Here is a 16,810-nt window from a genome sequence, read left to right as displayed (position 1 = left end):
ATGTCAGGCCCAAAAGAAGAGGCCAACAAGGAAAAGGAGATGTGTGGCACAGAGTCACTGAACAGCCAAGGCAACCCAGACTCCAACAGGGAGGATGACAGAGCTTCTCTCATCCTCACCCTCTACAATGTGAGGAAGATTGAGCTCTCTAAGGCAGCCAAAGTCTTGGAGGTACAGACTTCAATATCCCTTTCCTTTGCTGAGCCCTCTCTTCTGTCCCTACTGCCTTCATGTCTCCCAGTCTGCATCTGTGCCCCTCTCACCCTTCTCCTGCTCCCTCCCTTACACCTTATGCTGCCTTCCGCCTTTCTCACTGACCTGGTTTTGCTCCAGCTGCTCAGAGAGGTTGTCTGGTCTCATGGTGAAGAGGGAGAGTTCCCTGGAGGGAGGGAGCCTCTGGGCACAGTCCATTAGAAGAATCACCATTTCATGCAAGGGCTGTTTAGAGCAGATAGCAATCACTTGTTTCTTTCTAGCAGTGGTGGTGGCTGGCATTTCATGCACTCAGACCGTGGGGATATAAGAAGCCAGTGAATTTTCTCTGCATATTTGGCAGGAGATACAAAGACTATAAGAGCTGTGAACCACAGAGGCATTATGTAGTCTGGGCACTTGAAGCACCCCTACCAGGTGCTCACTCTTATCTGGGAAAATGAGTAACTCTAAAGAAAAGTATTGTACTTGTTACTTATTTTTCACCATTATTTAATGATTATGGTGCTATTATACATCAATAGATCTGCTTTCATTCTGGCAGGGTTTTAAGTTACCCAGCCACTCATTTGCTATTTCCGCACAGATGAAATTCTACAGTCAACAGTATCTCATCTTTCATCTCCTTCTTTCTCTACTCAATGCTAGTTTAATTTTTAGCTCTGTCTGTATTTTAGCACTTTGTAAACCAGACATTATTTGACTTCATTGCTTAACATGCATTTCTAGTTAATACCTCTTTTAGTCACCTTTTAAAGACATTTCTACAAATGTTTTTTGACTAACCTGGATTTTCAGTCTTTAGAGAAGCTTCATCTTACGAACCCTTGGCTTTTGCAGATGTTTGAAACTCAAATCTACCACTTTGAAACCCGTCAAGCCAAAAAGCCCAAGAGCTCCGTGGATGATCTGGACATTTTTGTTGAATGTGAAGTTCACAGTGCTGATGTTGGTATCCTTATCACCTCCTTAAAGAGAGTAGCAAAGGATGTGAAAACCAGCAGAGAAGACAAAGGTAAGAAATGTATGCATCTCTTAGTGCAGTTCTTTCGGAGTAACTTTTTTAGCTTCAGCTTCATAGTAGTAATTCAATTTGTCTGGAAAGCCAGTGAGTGTGCACTCATTATTTGTCTCTGCATGGCTGCTTTCCATTGCCATCGGTGCAGAAAGAGAGGCACTTCATCATAGCCAGTGAAACTGAGGAGTGTTCCTGCACAGAGGGAGATGAGAAGGATGGAGCAGCAGAACAGAAAGCTGAGGAGAAATTAGAAACTCCTCAATGACAGGAAGATTGTGCACAGAGAGTTCTGCAGAGAACTGTTTGTTTCAAGACAAACACAGAGGCAGACAGGTATTTTTCCTGTTTGCAGGCAGGAATGGGTGAATACAGCTGATAGAGACCTTTAATACAGTCCTGAGGATGACAGATGAAAAGGCTGAGGGTCCAGCTCACAGACTTTCTCTGAATACAGAATTTCCATGGGTTTTTCCTCCCTTGAAAAGGCCAAACAGATATTCCCAGAGCACTTTTAACTTACACATTCCTGACTGTGCACCTTTGGGTGTTATTTGAAATTCACTGTCAGGCTAACAATGAGAGGCAGTCCTTGCCAAGTGTTCTCAGAAGCTGTGGCCACATCAAAACGGCATCACTGCTATCAGTGAAACTAGAGGGTCAAAGAGGGTTTTGGAGCTGGAGAAGGATTTCTCTAGGATTTCTTTGGGATTTGAGAGGTTTCAGATGTGCCAGGACTTCCAACTACAATAAAAACAAGGGACTGTTAAAAGAGGGTGTGGTTTTTTCTGTAGGGAACAGGCATGATGTGTATGGGGCACACTGGGGCAGCTGTGATCAGGAACAGGTTTTGAGGGGGTATGGCAGTAGATGGCAGGAGAGGTACCTGGCATGCAGAACCACTGGTACAGCCAGTGACAAAGGCTCAGAAAAAAAGTTCTGGGTGCACATAAGGCATCTGTCAGACTGGTATTTCTTCCAGTATTTCTTTCTTCTTCTATCCCAAAATGGATCGTAATACATGAAAAAACTATAATTTCCCCAACATCTGTGGGTAGTTTTAGGTTTGTACTTCTCTAAACTTGCTGTACTTGGATGTAATATAATACAGCAAAAATTAAATTTACCATTCAGTAGAAATGTTTGATGTCTTGTCCAGTATGAGATTAAGGTGACCCCAAATGGATCTTTCTGAGTTGCAACCCAGAAAGTCTGATTACAGCTTCACTCTGACCTCAGAAAGCAATATCAAATTTGTGTTTTTCCAGCATTTCTTTTGTAATTAATTTCTCATAAATACTGGCATTTAAATTAAAATTATTACATTTTATTTTAATTTCAGTCCCTGGAAAAGCTTCCCACTTCATGCTAAGGAAGCTGTTTGGAAATATAGCTAAAGAATAATGTTAGTGGGAAAAAATGAGCCAGAAGGAAAAAAACTTCAAGATTTTTCTTCACCTGTTTGGTTTCTAGAAATTTTGGAAATTTCATGTTTTCCTTTTAAAATATTGTTTCACTTTTAAAGGTACAAAAATGTAAGACTTCTTTTTAGACAAGAACAAAATATATTCTTAAATCCAGAATGTAGAAAAAAATTTGTTGTCCTGTGTCAAACAAAACCCACATTTGATCTGAAAAACATTTTTGCCTTTAAAAATTGTTTTTAATAATTAAAACTGAGACATTATCCCAGAAAGTTAATGTCAATAATTTTTCATCCAGTCTGCCAATTTGGTCAGGAAACAAGTCAACTACTGAGATGTGTGACAGTTATGGTAACATGTAGATATGAATATTCTTAGATATTGATGAAAAGAAAGTTTGTAATCATCAGAACAGCCTTTGTTTTCTCTGTCTTCTAAAATTTATTTGAGTCTCTCTCATTTAACTCCTTCTACTTTCTCTCCAGTGCCCTGGTTCCCCAGAAAAATCCAAGATCTGGACAAATGTCACCATCTGATCACTAAATATGATCCCAGTTTGGACCATGGTCACCCTGTAAGTTTAACATTACTATTATTTCATCTTTAAAAGAGAAACTCTCTGTAGGGAGATTGTTGTAAGGGAAACTTCAGGAGTAAACAAATACTCATGAAAGAAGAGAAAAAAAATCACAGGGGCAGATAAAAGCCTGCAGGAGTCCCTGCAGGAATGGACCACAAAAATGGCTTTACTGTAACAGCTTTATGTGAGCATTCTTAGCCATGCCCTAACACAAACTCTAGGAGAGGGAAAGAAAAATGCAATATAGAGTCTAGCTGTAGTGATGATAGTAAGGGAAAGTACAGGGAACAAACAAACCATCAAACACCCATTTCTCATCAAAGTTTCCCAGCTTTAATACAGATGAGATGAGAGTTAGGCACAGACACAAAAGGGACTCCAAAGGGCCATTTGTCCCTCGACAAGGCAGGTCACAGAAGCATTTAATTCTGTCAAGCATCACACAGAAGGGATGCATGGAAAGGAAAAAAAGAAGACATATTTCGCAGTGAGAAATACAGTGAAGATGTGTAGATGTGTGCCAGCAGAATCTACAAGAAAGTTTTTGTCATTCCCTTCTCTGCATGTCTGAATTCTATTTAGTCCCTTTCATTAACCTACACCATGTTTTGTTGTGAGCTATGTACAGTCCTGTGTAATATAAAATAGACCTTTCCAAGTCTATAAGTCTATCTTCTGTTTTTGAGAATCACTTGTTCAGCTGTAATGCTCTAGGAGAACTTCATATCCTCCTTAACCAGGACATCTTTCATTCTTCCTTATTTCTTTCCGATACAAACAGTCCAAGTGTTTGTAATTTTCCTGAGCTAACTCTTAGGCTGTTTCTCATTAGAAAAATGAACATACACGGGGAATTCTTTGAACTAAGTTCCCCTCATCCTTTGCCAAATAGGTGTGAGCACTGAAGAGGTTGAGAGAAAGCAGCAGTGGTGCAGAGTTACTGAAGTACTGAGTGAGGATAAATCTAAGTTGCAGAATGTAGTGCAATTTAGAGATAGCTAAGAAGTTGAAAATGAGTTACCTCAGCCACTGAACATCACTTGTCTGTGGCAGGAGAGGGCACAGCATGGGCTGATTTACCAGGTTTCTGAGCAGGGCTCAAAAATGGAGAGGCTGAAGGAAAGCACAAAAGAAGCTGATGTACAGGTAGCTCAGAAAGGATTTCACATATACATTTCCTAGCAAATAGACAGCTTGGGTTGTTTATCTGCACACCTTCAGTTTGTTCTTTACTGGCCAAAACAATCAAACTGATGTCACTGTGACACCAATTTCTGGGCTCCCCTGTCACTGGCTGCAGGTGCCCCAGGGAGGCTCCTGCTGCACACAGGGTGGGCACAGAGCCCACGCAGACAAAGCTGAGGTGTCACAGCATCTCTGTGAGTCTGGCCCAACAGCTTCTTGTGTGTTTTGCATGGACCTGTTACAGCTACTGACAAGCAAGGCCAGCACCTGAATGAACACATTATCCACAACACATGACAAAATAAACATGCTCTCAGGATCCAGCCTTTTTCTCAGATTTATGCACACAACACTCGTTGACTGCAGGGTAACTGGCATTATTGCTACACTAAAAATTATGTGAATAACCCTAAGGGACAAATTTGGATTGTAGTATGAAAAGTAGTTCCAGTAAATTCTGAATATTTCAGAATAATAAATATTTGTACAGTGATGCTGATCAATGCTGTTTTATGAGTTATATTAGCACATAGTTCCAGATTTAAGTTTTAATTCCTATTACGAATGATGTAAAATGAAAAGGAACGTGATTCCATGTCTGTATGCATATTCAATTGCTGGCAAAGCCTGCTTGGAGTTTTAATTCTAGTAAACACAGAAGGAGCAGAAAGAAAATACTGGTATTCAGTAGATAAACCTCCCCTTTAAACAGATACCACTGAGTCTGTCACGACACAGTAATAAATGGGCAGTGAGAATTGTGTGGAGAGCCTGTACTTCCCACAGATCCAGCAGCAGTTCTGATGATTTCTGCTCATGCCCACAGATCTCTGACAATGTAACCCTTTTTTTTCCTAACTGTTTTCTAACCCAGGGATACTCTGACCTGGAGTACAACAAAAGGAGGGCGTTCTTTACTGACCTGGCCTTGAATTACAGAGCGTAAGTACAGGGCTGCTGGAGGGAGAGTTCAGTGGTCCACACGTTCCTTCAGACTTCATGGGCAAAAAATGTCAGAGGTGTAATATTTTGTCAATGTATCAGTGGGGCCACTTTTGAGACAACAAAATTCAGCCACAAAAGCTTTCACTCCATATGAAATAGACTTTTGCAATGATACAGCAAGTATATTTTAAGACAAAAATCTTAACTGGACATATCCCAGTCCAGTGCTGGATTTTGTTTTCGCAGAAGTGATTGCAATATGACCTTTATTTCAATTTTCAAGTTCTTTTTAGGGCTCAGTCCTGAGCTGAGGCTAATCTTTTTCAAGGAAATTTGAGGAACAGCATTTACAAACATATTTTTGACAGTGGAAAGCAATCTACTATTTTTGTTATTTGCTTTTTAAAATGTCTTTGTCTGTGCACATCAACTACCTAAAACCATAAAAAGCTCTCAGTTCTCGTGTAAGTGATGGAAAATGTTTCTACCTTTATGTGTAAACCTTCACCAGAACTACACTACTTTCTGATAGGGTAAATCAAAGGTATAGGTACAAATGGTTGCGGATTATCAGCCTCAAGGTGTCCAAGAGCTGGTGAAGTCTCTAAAGTTTTTGAGACTTCTGAATACAGTTTTCTCTCTTCCATCAATTATCAGAGTCAGCAAAGCTCAGAACAGCCCAAAAGCAGAACTGGACTGACTCAGAGTGACAGAAGAAGCAATAGTGAGGAAGAGGAGAAAATCCCACCCATCAGAGAATGAGTGCTAACCATGAGAGAATGCTTGGGCAGCTCTCTGCTTGTGGGCTTATGAAAGCTTCTCTGTGATGGTACTGTGCTGATCACATCCTCCAGGGAGGGCCCCTCCAGGCCCACACTGTGTTTCCTTTGCTAGATTGCCTTCAGCAGGGGTGATGGGAAACCTGGAGTTCTCTTATTCCATCTGTGAACTAGAACACACCTCCCTTTCTTACATATCCCTCTGTTTCCTCCTCACATTGTAACAGAAGAGAGAACACCCACATTAGAGCTGACCAAGACAAATAGATGGTTCATTAGTTACTATTTTGCTGTTTCTATTTTCATTACAGCGAAAATTCATGGTGCAGGCAAAAACCAAAACAAAACAACTTGGAAACTGAACTTGAAATCTTGAGACTTGTCATATTTCTTCTCTTCATTACAGAGGAGACCCTTTACCTCACATTGAGTACACAGCACAGGAAACAACAACTTGGTGAGTTTGGTACTTGTGTTCCAACTCTGTTCCATAGCAGTCCCAGGAAAGTCTGGCCATGTGAGACAGCTATAACCTTTTTAAAATGTTGTTCATCCACCTCACATTTTAGTCTTTTGTTAAATGTCATCCTTTGGTCATTTGTTTTGCAGAAAGCCATTCTCAGGGCTGGTCTTAACTATTCACTTTCTAGAGCAAAAGACATTTTCCTGACTATCTCCCTGCCTGCCAATCCCATCAGGATATCAGAAGCCAGAAAACATCTGGAGCCTATAGAATAACAACTTCTGGCTGATCTCTAATTTACTATAACTGTGGTGCTCACAGAAATACCACCTTTTCAAACCTGTTACCAGGGGAAAATGCCCACTCACAGGACAGAAATTCACTCAGATGACATGGCTAATTCAATATTCACAGGACAGCTTGATGTCCTTCAAGTATTCATTGCATTTAATGTGAATGTGTATCATTTTCTCAAATTGAAGGTAGAGGAAATTTGGAAATACCCTTCCAGCATACATTATATACATAGCAAATGGCCTTAGATATCATATGAAATGATGGTAAGGTACTTTTACAAGGGTGCAGCATTTCTTCTCTAGGTCTTTGTTTCCCCTGAAGGTTTGCAAAAAAAAAAAAAAAAAAAGAAGACCCCAAAACACAACCAAAGAATGAAACAAAATTAATTCAATTCAAAGTATGTTTTTAAGCATTATGTGAAGTATGTGGCAGATTTGAATGAGAGCAGAGTTGTTTCCAATCCCTGTGTTTCCACTTTCTCCCACTAACTTTAGAATATATCAGTAAGAAGCAGTAATTCCACATCTGTGTGATGCTACTCAGCATTAATATGTCCAAATGTCTCAAGTAAGAGCAGAGTCCTGGGATTGTGCAAGGTGCCACATGTGCACGTAAGAGAGAGTCTTTGTTCAGAAAGGTTCACAGTTTAATTGGAAAGAAGGCCTAAGGTGGGGGAAAGGAAGAATGAAGACCACATTTTCTAACTGTGCAACTGAAAACTCTAGAACTTAAGCATGTTGCCCTAAATCACATGCAAAGTTTATTCCAATGCCAGGATTTAAATCCATAGAACTAGATGTCTCATGCCAGAACCTCAACCACACTGCCATCTCATCTCTTTCAACTTATTTTATTTTAATAAAATCTACTGTGCCACAGAAATCCATGAACACATAAAAATCTTGCATCCAGCTCATCCAGGAGGACACATTTTTAAGCTCAAATACGTTTTTTACAGAGTCTTTCAATAGTCAAGATTGATGGTCAGTGTCATGCTCATGATTACTACCACCAGCCAACAATCTTGGCATGGGATGGCGTGTGGGAATGTCATATTTAAGAAAATTTAATTTTGTGTTCTTTCCTGTTTTTCTCTTTTGTTGCCAACCTTCGTCATTCCAGCTCTTCTCCGCGTAGAATTAGGTCCATTGTGGCAACGGAATAGGCTTTTAAAGGAGTGTCTGCCCATTTCCCTAAACAGCCAACCCCAGCAACCCAGGTTGTCTTGTTATGTAAAGCTGTTTCCAAAATTATCCTTCCCAATTGTTATCACAGCCCCCCGAGGCCGTGCCCTCGGGTCAGCTGCATTACAGCACAACTTAATTGAGCGCTGTGCAATTGCAGGGGAAGTTTGTAGCACAGACAAAATTCCCTTGGTGTCACTCTGAGGAGTTTCTGGATGCCTTCAGTTTGTAGCAACATGGTTATAAAAATGAAAACCAAGCCAGTGAAGAAATACGACTTTCAGAAAGCAGAGGGCACAGATGATCTGAGCTTTTGTTTTCAAAACAACTTCTTGGAAGGCCCTGAAAATAAGTAGTCAGAAATGCCATATGGGTAAAAGCTGTGTAAGAAAAATGGAGAATTCTGGAGAATATTATGGGGATGCACCTGTCACATCTTCATAATAATGTCCCATTTCTTCCATCTTTTGTTAGGATGCTCCTTTCTAGAGTGTTTCATAAAGTGTGCTTCCATCAGTTCTTTCATACCTGCTGCTCTCTTGACTTTGGAGAGTACTTAGACGATTGTCTTAGAGGAACACTCAGCTTTGGGTTATTCATCACAGCTCTCTGGGGCTGCCTGCCCTGCTGTGGTAGCCAGCTCTCTCCAGTCTGGGCATGAACCCTGTACTGGTGCAAATCCCACGCAACCTCGCTGAAGTCAGTAGTACTCCATGAGGAAATAAGGCAACACTTGAACTCTAGTCCTCCTCATTTTTTCCTAATTCCTCCATGGAAATGGCCCAGTCTCCTGTGGCTTTTGCAACAGTGACAGCAGCCACTGTTTCCCTCTGTTCTTTTAACTTTTTTTTCCTCCTAAGGTTTTCCTCCCCCGCTTCATTCTGGTTCATTACTCCCACACTGTGTAAGACATTCATACAAATAAAGAGCCATTACCAGGGACTGGCTATCACCTCCATAGCAACAATAGCATCACAAAAAGGAGAATAATAATAATAATAGTAAAAAAATTACAAAACCAACAAAAGGTCATTTCCCGTACCCAGCATTTCCAAGAATGATCTCAATTTTCATAAAACAATGTTTATAACCTTGTTGACAGCCTAGGGCCACTTCTGAACAAAAATAACCATTTCTATAAGGTTCCTTGCCATCCTATTACTACTTGCTTATTTTGCAACAGCAAAATATATTCCAAACCACAACTCTAAATCCAAGTACCATCAAGTTTGTTAGAGGCTTAAAGCCTGTGCCCAAATCAGGTTACATATGTTATTTTCAGCTGGTCTCTTTTCGTATACCGGGATAAATGCTTCAAAATATGGTATATCTTTCAAATACATAGCCCATGCCAGGTATTTTGAACTGCAAAAATACAAACCTCTTCACCTGTCCAGATATTACTCTTCAGTATCAGAAAAAGTGCTTTTTCCAGGGGTTTTTAAGAGGCAAATCTAGGCTAAGCTCCAGGGTGAAAAAGAGGGGACCAGCATTTCAAGTTGTACCCAAAAATAGAAAGGAGAGGAATACCTGATTCATTCCATTCCTAAACTGAACAACAGAGTATCCCCACATTCAGCTCTCTCCCTGGGATTTCCCTGATGCCTCCAACACTCTAAGCAAGAAGGTGCCTAATCAAGAAAGAGTTCTGTATCAGAATTAGAGTTCTGTAACATTAAAGGACACCCTCTGAAGGAAAAGTGAAACAAAAAGCCCTTATGGTTTGCTGCATCCAACCAGCACCAGCTTTGAAGTAGCAGGTGTCCCGAGCTCAGACTTTAGATCATGATGTATGCTGGGGGTTTACATCTCTCTCTCGATCTGTAGATGGCACAGATAAGTACTGCTTTATTGAGGTGTCTCCTGCTATCCAGTTTTTGGTTTTCAGGAGAGAAGTCTACAGGAAGCTGAGGAGCCTTTACCCTACTCACGCCTGTACACAGTACCTGGATGCTTTCCAGCAGCTCGAGAAGCACTGTGGCTACCGAGAGGATAACATCCCTCAGCTTCAGGAGGTCTCCAGATTTTTAAAAGGTCAGTCATTATAAACCACAGTCTATTCTAGGGTTCCCTGTATATATTTGTGTACTGCAAACCATTTCCTAGGAAACAGGCTGGTGGGCAGAGCTGATGAGCTGTGGTGTTCCCTCATGCATGAGGAGCTGTAGCACAGGGCATTCACACCAGGCACATCGAGGGACCAAGCTGTGTTTGTGTCTGTTCTGTGAGGGGCAGCAGCTGGTGTGGCACTAACCAGCTAATCCCAGTACCAGCAGCTCTGCAGTCACAGCAGACCCTGCTCAGCACGACTTCCACACAGCCTTTGTATGGGTTTGACTCTGTTTTTAGCTTCCATAGCCATGCTGATAGTAAGACACAAACACAAGTACAGGTACATACCTCTCAAGTACACTTTTTTTCCTGATCCTCCAGGCAGAATGGGGATGTGTGCTAGAGAAGATGATTTCCAGGAGATCCTGCTAGTCAATCAGCAGCTACCTTGAGACAACTCTGCTTCCTTCTGTCTCTGTAGCACCACTTGTCAGACTAAACCTTTTGGTGCCTACCACATGGCTGACAGGAGAGCACAAAGGCTGTGATGCTAGTCCATAAAGGCATGGAGACCTTAGAAAAAGGACACACAAGTTTGCTAGGCTGACCTGTTAGCAAGGAACAGGGGAGTAAGTGAGCCTGCATTATTATTTTTATGAGGCCACAGGCTGCATGGATTCCCAAAGCCAGGTGCTTTGTGTAAACCACCTGATTATCAAGAATTACTAAAGAAAGGTGATCTTTAAAGCCTCCTCGCCAGTGAAAAGATGTGCCAGAGAGAGGACAGCTTATCACCATGCTGAAATAAACAATAAAATATGTGGCTTAACTTTAAATAAGTTGTATTTAAATACAATACTCTGGACATCAAGTGACCTGCTCTGTATAAGAGCAGGGGATACCAGTTAGCTTTAATAAGCTTTCGGTGTCTGAAGAGTTTTCTAGGACTTTGGTATTTCTCATGAAGGTTAAGTGGTCTGAGGACAAGGTTTTTATTGCATGTTTAGTGTAAGGGAAGAGAGAGTTGCCATGTGAAAAGCCGCTTTCATGAACACCATTGCACCCAGCTGTAGGAATTTTTCTGTGTTGGCATTATGTATTTTCTCATGTATTCTCACTTCTATTCACCTATCCATCTTACTTCCCTCTTATAATAACTGGGCTGATAAATATTTTGTCTCTTAAAGTAGTTGATCTCCTTTAATTTACACAATATGTGACAGCAGGGAGGTCCAGGAACTGTGATTCTGACTTGATTGTCACAGATATTCATATCCTTTAACTGTAGGTGACTTCAAAGTAGGAGAATTTAGGATAATATAAGACTACCCTGCCATAATCCTATTTGTATTGCTCTTGTTAGTTGACAGGATTGGATTGCCTGCAGACTTCCTTTACAGGCTCCGGTCCTAAATTTTCTATGTTTCATAAACAAAACAAAACAAACTAAACAGCAACCCTGAAAAACCAGCCAATAATATTTGGAAAGATGTTCTCAGTGAGTTTCAACTCATTTACTATAAACACGAGGTGTCTACTGCAAGCTAATTGTATAAGCTAACAGGGAATGAGTATCGAGCATTTCAGAGGCATTTTTATTCCATTCTGAAATGGACAGCTAAAGAAAACGTTGAATAGTTCTTGGGACCACTGGTCCTACCCTCATTAAACTGTAGATTAAAATTGGATTACTTTAACCTGCAGGTTATGCATGAATGAAAGAAATTTTTTTCAGGAGAGCTGAGCTAAGCTGAGCTGAGCTAGACACAATTAGGTGTGAGGAAACTATTTTAGTCCCATTATATGAGGCTTTGAGTGGATATCTTGGTTTTCTTTCCTCTAACAAGGTCATTTCACTATGCAGAATACTTCCTAGAACAGCATGAAAACTGACATCATTGCAAGGTCCTAACTCAGTCTGAGTCAGAAGCATCTGCAAAGTCAAAATCTGACCAAAAGTTAAAGGATGTTGTTAAGGGCATTGTCAAAACTCCTCTTGAATGTTGTTAGGCTTGGGGCATTGACCAATTCTCCACGGAGTCTATCCCAGTGTTTGACCACCCTCTCAGTAAAGAAATGCCTGTAAATGTCCATTCTGAACCTCCCCTTGCACAGCTTTGAAATTAATAAACCATAGGAAGCAGAGAGAGAGAGAGATAGGGATAACCTGGAAAGAAAGTGATCATGCTAAAACCAGTCAATACAGCCAGATAAACCAGTCAATACAGACAGATAAACTTCCACCTTTAACCTAGTAGTATCTGTGAACATAAGAAAGCAATTCCTGTTGATTCAGTATGAGATCTGTCTGTTATAACCTCTTAGTGAGGCTGGTTTGAAGAGAAATGAACTGTACTTTGTAAGTATTTCACAATACTTAAAGGGAATGAAGTGGTTAACAGTGTGATCGTTTACACATGGCAAGTGTTTTTCTAGAGGGTTAACTAGATAAACCTAGGCACATCTTTCTCTCTAGGAAAGATGTTTGGATTTAGGCAGTCATTGTGCTCCACAGCTGGAAGAAATTACAGCCAGTGAGCTCAAGCAGGCTCACACTACAATGCACAGGCTGCCTGTATACACCAGTTTTTAGGCCAAGAATTAAGCCTTGCAGATCACTTTAGGTCAACTGCTCAAGACATTCTCTGCAACGCACTTTGATTTCCCAGATCTTTGGGCAGCAGGTCCAACCAGCCACACCCCCAATTCTCTACTGATTGCCAGTTTTATTGTACAGTCATGAACTAGAAGGTCAGATTTTGCAGATATTACCTTCAGCAGATAACTTTTTCCTAGGGCTTTTCAAGGCAACTGGCCAAGTCTGTTCCATCAGCAGACTCTCTGATTCGCTGGCCTCTGTTTAAAAGGACATCCTAGGGAACACAAGCTGTAATTTTCATTTTCCCTCCTTCTCTTCCAATGTGGATGTTAAAGCTATATAAATTTCCCTGGACTCTTTCATAGTCCTTCCAAAATTGAGTTACTAAGGTCTTGGTTTTCATATAATATATTTTTCAGCTAGTGCAATTTTCAATTCACTCAGAATTCAGCCCAAAGATTACCAGATTCTGAAATTTTCACATTCCTCTGGATTGGATCAGCCAATAGACAAAGGTAGATACGTAATCTCCAAAGGGTTTTTCAAAATGGTTTATTTTAGAGGCAGTCCTGTATTAATTACCTTTGAATTGAGTGGAGCAATAGAAGATACCTGTGGCAAATGCCCATCACTTAGTCCATCACAATGTCAGGAGGAAACACTACTTACTGTCCTGTCATTCCTAAACTTCTTCATATATTTTGTCACTTCTTGGAATTTTTTTCCTTTTTTTCTTTCTCTGGGTGTTTTTGTTTGTTTGTTTTGTTTATTTTTGTTCTTTTAATGGGGAAAGTACTAATAGCCTGACAGAGTAAAACAAAAAATTCTGGAAGAAACATGAAAAAACAAACCAAAACAAATCTTGTAAATGGCTTGGTTTCTGGGTGGGATTTTTTGTTTGTTTGTTTACATAAAAAGGGGGGAAAAGGTTATAGGCATCCGGGCACAATAGAATATGGATAAAAAAATAGAGAATAAAGCCATTTTTGATTTTTTTTTAAATGCAGTTTTTGCTTTAAAGAAGATGAGATGTCATTTATGGGAGCTGAGAATGCAACACAGATTTTGAATATAGGACTTCAAAAAGATTTTCACTGGCTCACTTTGAAAGCAGTGATTTTCAATTTTCTTAGCTTTGCAGACCACCAACATGTTTCCCATGGAAATGTAGAGTGTGAGTTCTATTGACCACCAGACTGGTTATTTTAATTTTTTTGGTTGTCTCTCACAGGCCCTCCATGGTAATGCAGGGTGCTCTGGGGTAACCCTGGGTGTACAAGCTGAAATCACAGTGCAAAAGTGTTGCATTCTTCTGTTCTGTTCTGTGAACTTGTGCAAAGCAAAACGCCTATGATCACATCACTGGGAGGCTGTGCAGTGAGTTCTAGACAAACATAATGGTAAAAAAAAAAAAAAAAAGGGAAAAAAAACCCCCAAAAAAACCCAAAAAACACCAAACCAGATGCAGGTTCTTTTCCCTGCTTGATAAGGACCATGTGTGACCTCAGACACACCACTGTCATGTGGAACATAGATAATTGTGTGTATATGTGCCAAAATGTGCACTGGGGTGGGCACTACGCCCACACCTCATGACATTGATCTGTGAGTATGCACAGGATGGATGGATAGGTGATTCCATATTGCAGGAACTGGTCCTATACCAGCACAGGGGCACATCAATAATGATGAGCCAAAGTGTGCCTGCTACGCTTGGTGGAGGGAACTGTTCCAACAGATTAGGAAGGATCCCTGAAACTACTAGCTAAAGCAAACATGCTGTGTAGTTTACCCTAGAAACAGCTGAATTTGGTGTCCCTTCCCTTTGCAGAGAGAACAGGTTTCCAGCTGAGACCAGCTGCAGGACTGCTGTCTGCTCGTGACTTCCTTGCCAGCCTGGCATTTCGTGTCTTCCAGTGCACACAGTATATAAGGCATTTCTCTTCCCCTATGCATTCCCCAGAACCGTAAGTTTGATGCCCTGACATAACTCCATGCTTCTGAACGTGTTTGGGATCATTCTCTTGGGACTGGCTCTGGAGTTCCATTGAGTAGTCCACAGAATGAAACAATTTGAGAAACTGGTAGCTGGAGAGTTAGGAGGGAAGTCATGCATGAGAGGGTGTGGTTCTCTGTCTCTCTTGCAAAGTTGCCTGGGGAAGGAAAAGACTGAAAAATATCTGGTTTAATCTTTTCATCCTGCCTTCAGTTACCATCTGCTGGGGTTTGGTTTCCTGCTGTGAAACTCTCCCAGTAAGTGCTGGCCAGACAACAGCAATTACATTTCATGAGAAATCACAAGCTCACACAGACGCTTTTGTTGTATGCTGGGACAAAACAGGGACCTTTCAAAGATGTTGTGACATAGAGGGTTAGTGTCCATGCTGTCCCAAGGAGACAAGAGACAAGGTGGCAGGGGGCAGCTGGCTGTCTGTGGCAGGAGGGGATGCTCTGATCCCTGCAAAGCCAGGCCAGGTTTGGCTTTACAAGGAGCAGCAGAGGCAGCCACCGTGGAGCAGCACTCACACCAGCTCCCTTTGGGGTATACTGGCTAAAGTCCTTCACTGGGAGTTCAGGGAGGGCAGGAAAGGAAGCCTTTAATTAACAAGAAGGTCACCTATTTTCCAGAGACTGCTGCCATGAGTTGTTGGGTCATGTTCCCATGCTGGCTGACAAGGAGTTTGCCCAGTTCTCACAGGTACGAACATTTTCTGCTGGGTCTTTAACCAACTGCTCTGGATAGCAGGCCAGAGGTGCCTTAAATACAGCTCACCATGAAATGCAGTTCTAAGACTGGGTTGTGCCTGAGTCATGACCTCCAGGCGTGGTGGGCCAGCAGCGACCTGGGAGATGCTCCCTTTCCTCCAAGGGGGTGGTAGCACTGCTCCCTGTGGACACAGTGTGAAAGGAAGGGCAGGCAGAGCTTGTGGGACTTCTCTGTGGGAGGGCTGTGTCTGTCTGGAGGAGGATGTCTCTGTGGGGCTTGACCGAGCTGCTCCCCTGGTTTCCTGTCCTACACCACATGAACCTACACAGCTCCAGCTGCCCAGCCTCCAAGCTGGTTCTGTCCCTGGGTGTACATTCTTGTCTCACAAGAGACTTTAATTGTGTCCACCACCATGTCATTCATCAGAGCTGTTTTTCCCTTTACAACTCACCAGATTCTCACAGCATTGCTCACTCTGGTGAGGAGGTTCCAAAAAGCAAACAAAGCTTCTTTGTACAATAAGGGGCTATTTAGTATGAGCAGTCAGTGTCAGACCCAAGTGAACTCAATGACCTCTCATAATTAAAGACTTCAGAACTATGAATGTTCCTCAAAACCATAGCAGAAGGAAGAGGATATCTCATTGTCCAGGCTTATCAATCAGCAGCCAGTGTGGAAACTGGCAATAAGATCAGAGGGGCAACATGATGTAGGTCCCAACATGATGTAGGTCCCCAAAGAAATATCTTTAAAAGAAAATCAGTTCACCTCATATGATGTGGTTTCCAGTTGCGTCAACTTGAATACATGCCAGCTACCATTTTGATCATAAATATTGGTTATTGACAGAATCAGAAGAGTAATATTTTAAGTATCCTAGTCATCTATAATCTATTCTGGAAGAAACCTCTTCAGTTCAGTTCAATACTGGAATTTAAGCCACATTAGAAATAAGAGATTACAGCAATTTCAAAGCTTTCAGTTTTCTTCTTTTCCTATCAATAATACAGCCTATACAACATGAGATCACATTCAGTGAATTTTCACATTTCACTTTTTCATCCCCACAAAGTATTTTCACAGTTGAAATTCACGCCATGAAAGTTCTTTTTTGCTCCATTCAATATGAGATGATGAATGGTGAAAGTGCCCTAATTTTGCTTGTTTGTTGCATGATATGGCTCCTGGGATAGCAAAAAAGAGACATCTACAGATTCCTATTGTGAGAACAACATGTAACAGGGAGCACTGATGAAAATAAAGAGAATCATCCCTGCACTGACATGATCCACTCATAAGGACTGTCAGAAGGAGTGAGGGACAGAAAGGTAATGGCAAAGACAAAACCCACCTTTGCTGTCCTTCCT

The 16,810-nt window shown here is 41.3% G+C and overlaps 1 protein-coding gene across 1 annotated transcript in view; it reads left to right on the top strand.

Annotated features, from left to right (window-relative positions):
• The window catches only part of LOC134549289 (tyrosine 3-monooxygenase-like), a 28,211-nt gene continuing 11,401 nt past the window's right edge, over window positions 1-16,810 (top strand). Inside the window, exons 1-8 of the mRNA XM_063394860.1 lie at window positions 1-171; window positions 1,054-1,228; window positions 3,138-3,226; window positions 5,292-5,359; window positions 6,548-6,598; window positions 9,974-10,119; window positions 14,568-14,703; window positions 15,365-15,434. Coding sequence (XP_063250930.1) covers window positions 1-171; window positions 1,054-1,228; window positions 3,138-3,226; window positions 5,292-5,359; window positions 6,548-6,598; window positions 9,974-10,119; window positions 14,568-14,703; window positions 15,365-15,434 — 906 coding nt within the window. The remainder of the gene's footprint in view (window positions 172-1,053; window positions 1,229-3,137; window positions 3,227-5,291; window positions 5,360-6,547; window positions 6,599-9,973; window positions 10,120-14,567; window positions 14,704-15,364; window positions 15,435-16,810) is intronic.

Source organism: Prinia subflava, chromosome 4, assembly GCF_021018805.1.
Source record: "Prinia subflava isolate CZ2003 ecotype Zambia chromosome 4, Cam_Psub_1.2, whole genome shotgun sequence".
Classification (NCBI taxonomy): Eukaryota; Metazoa; Chordata; class Aves; order Passeriformes; family Cisticolidae; genus Prinia; species Prinia subflava.
The sequence above is the reverse complement of the archived record's forward strand: the minus strand, read 5'-3'. Positions and strand labels throughout refer to the sequence as shown.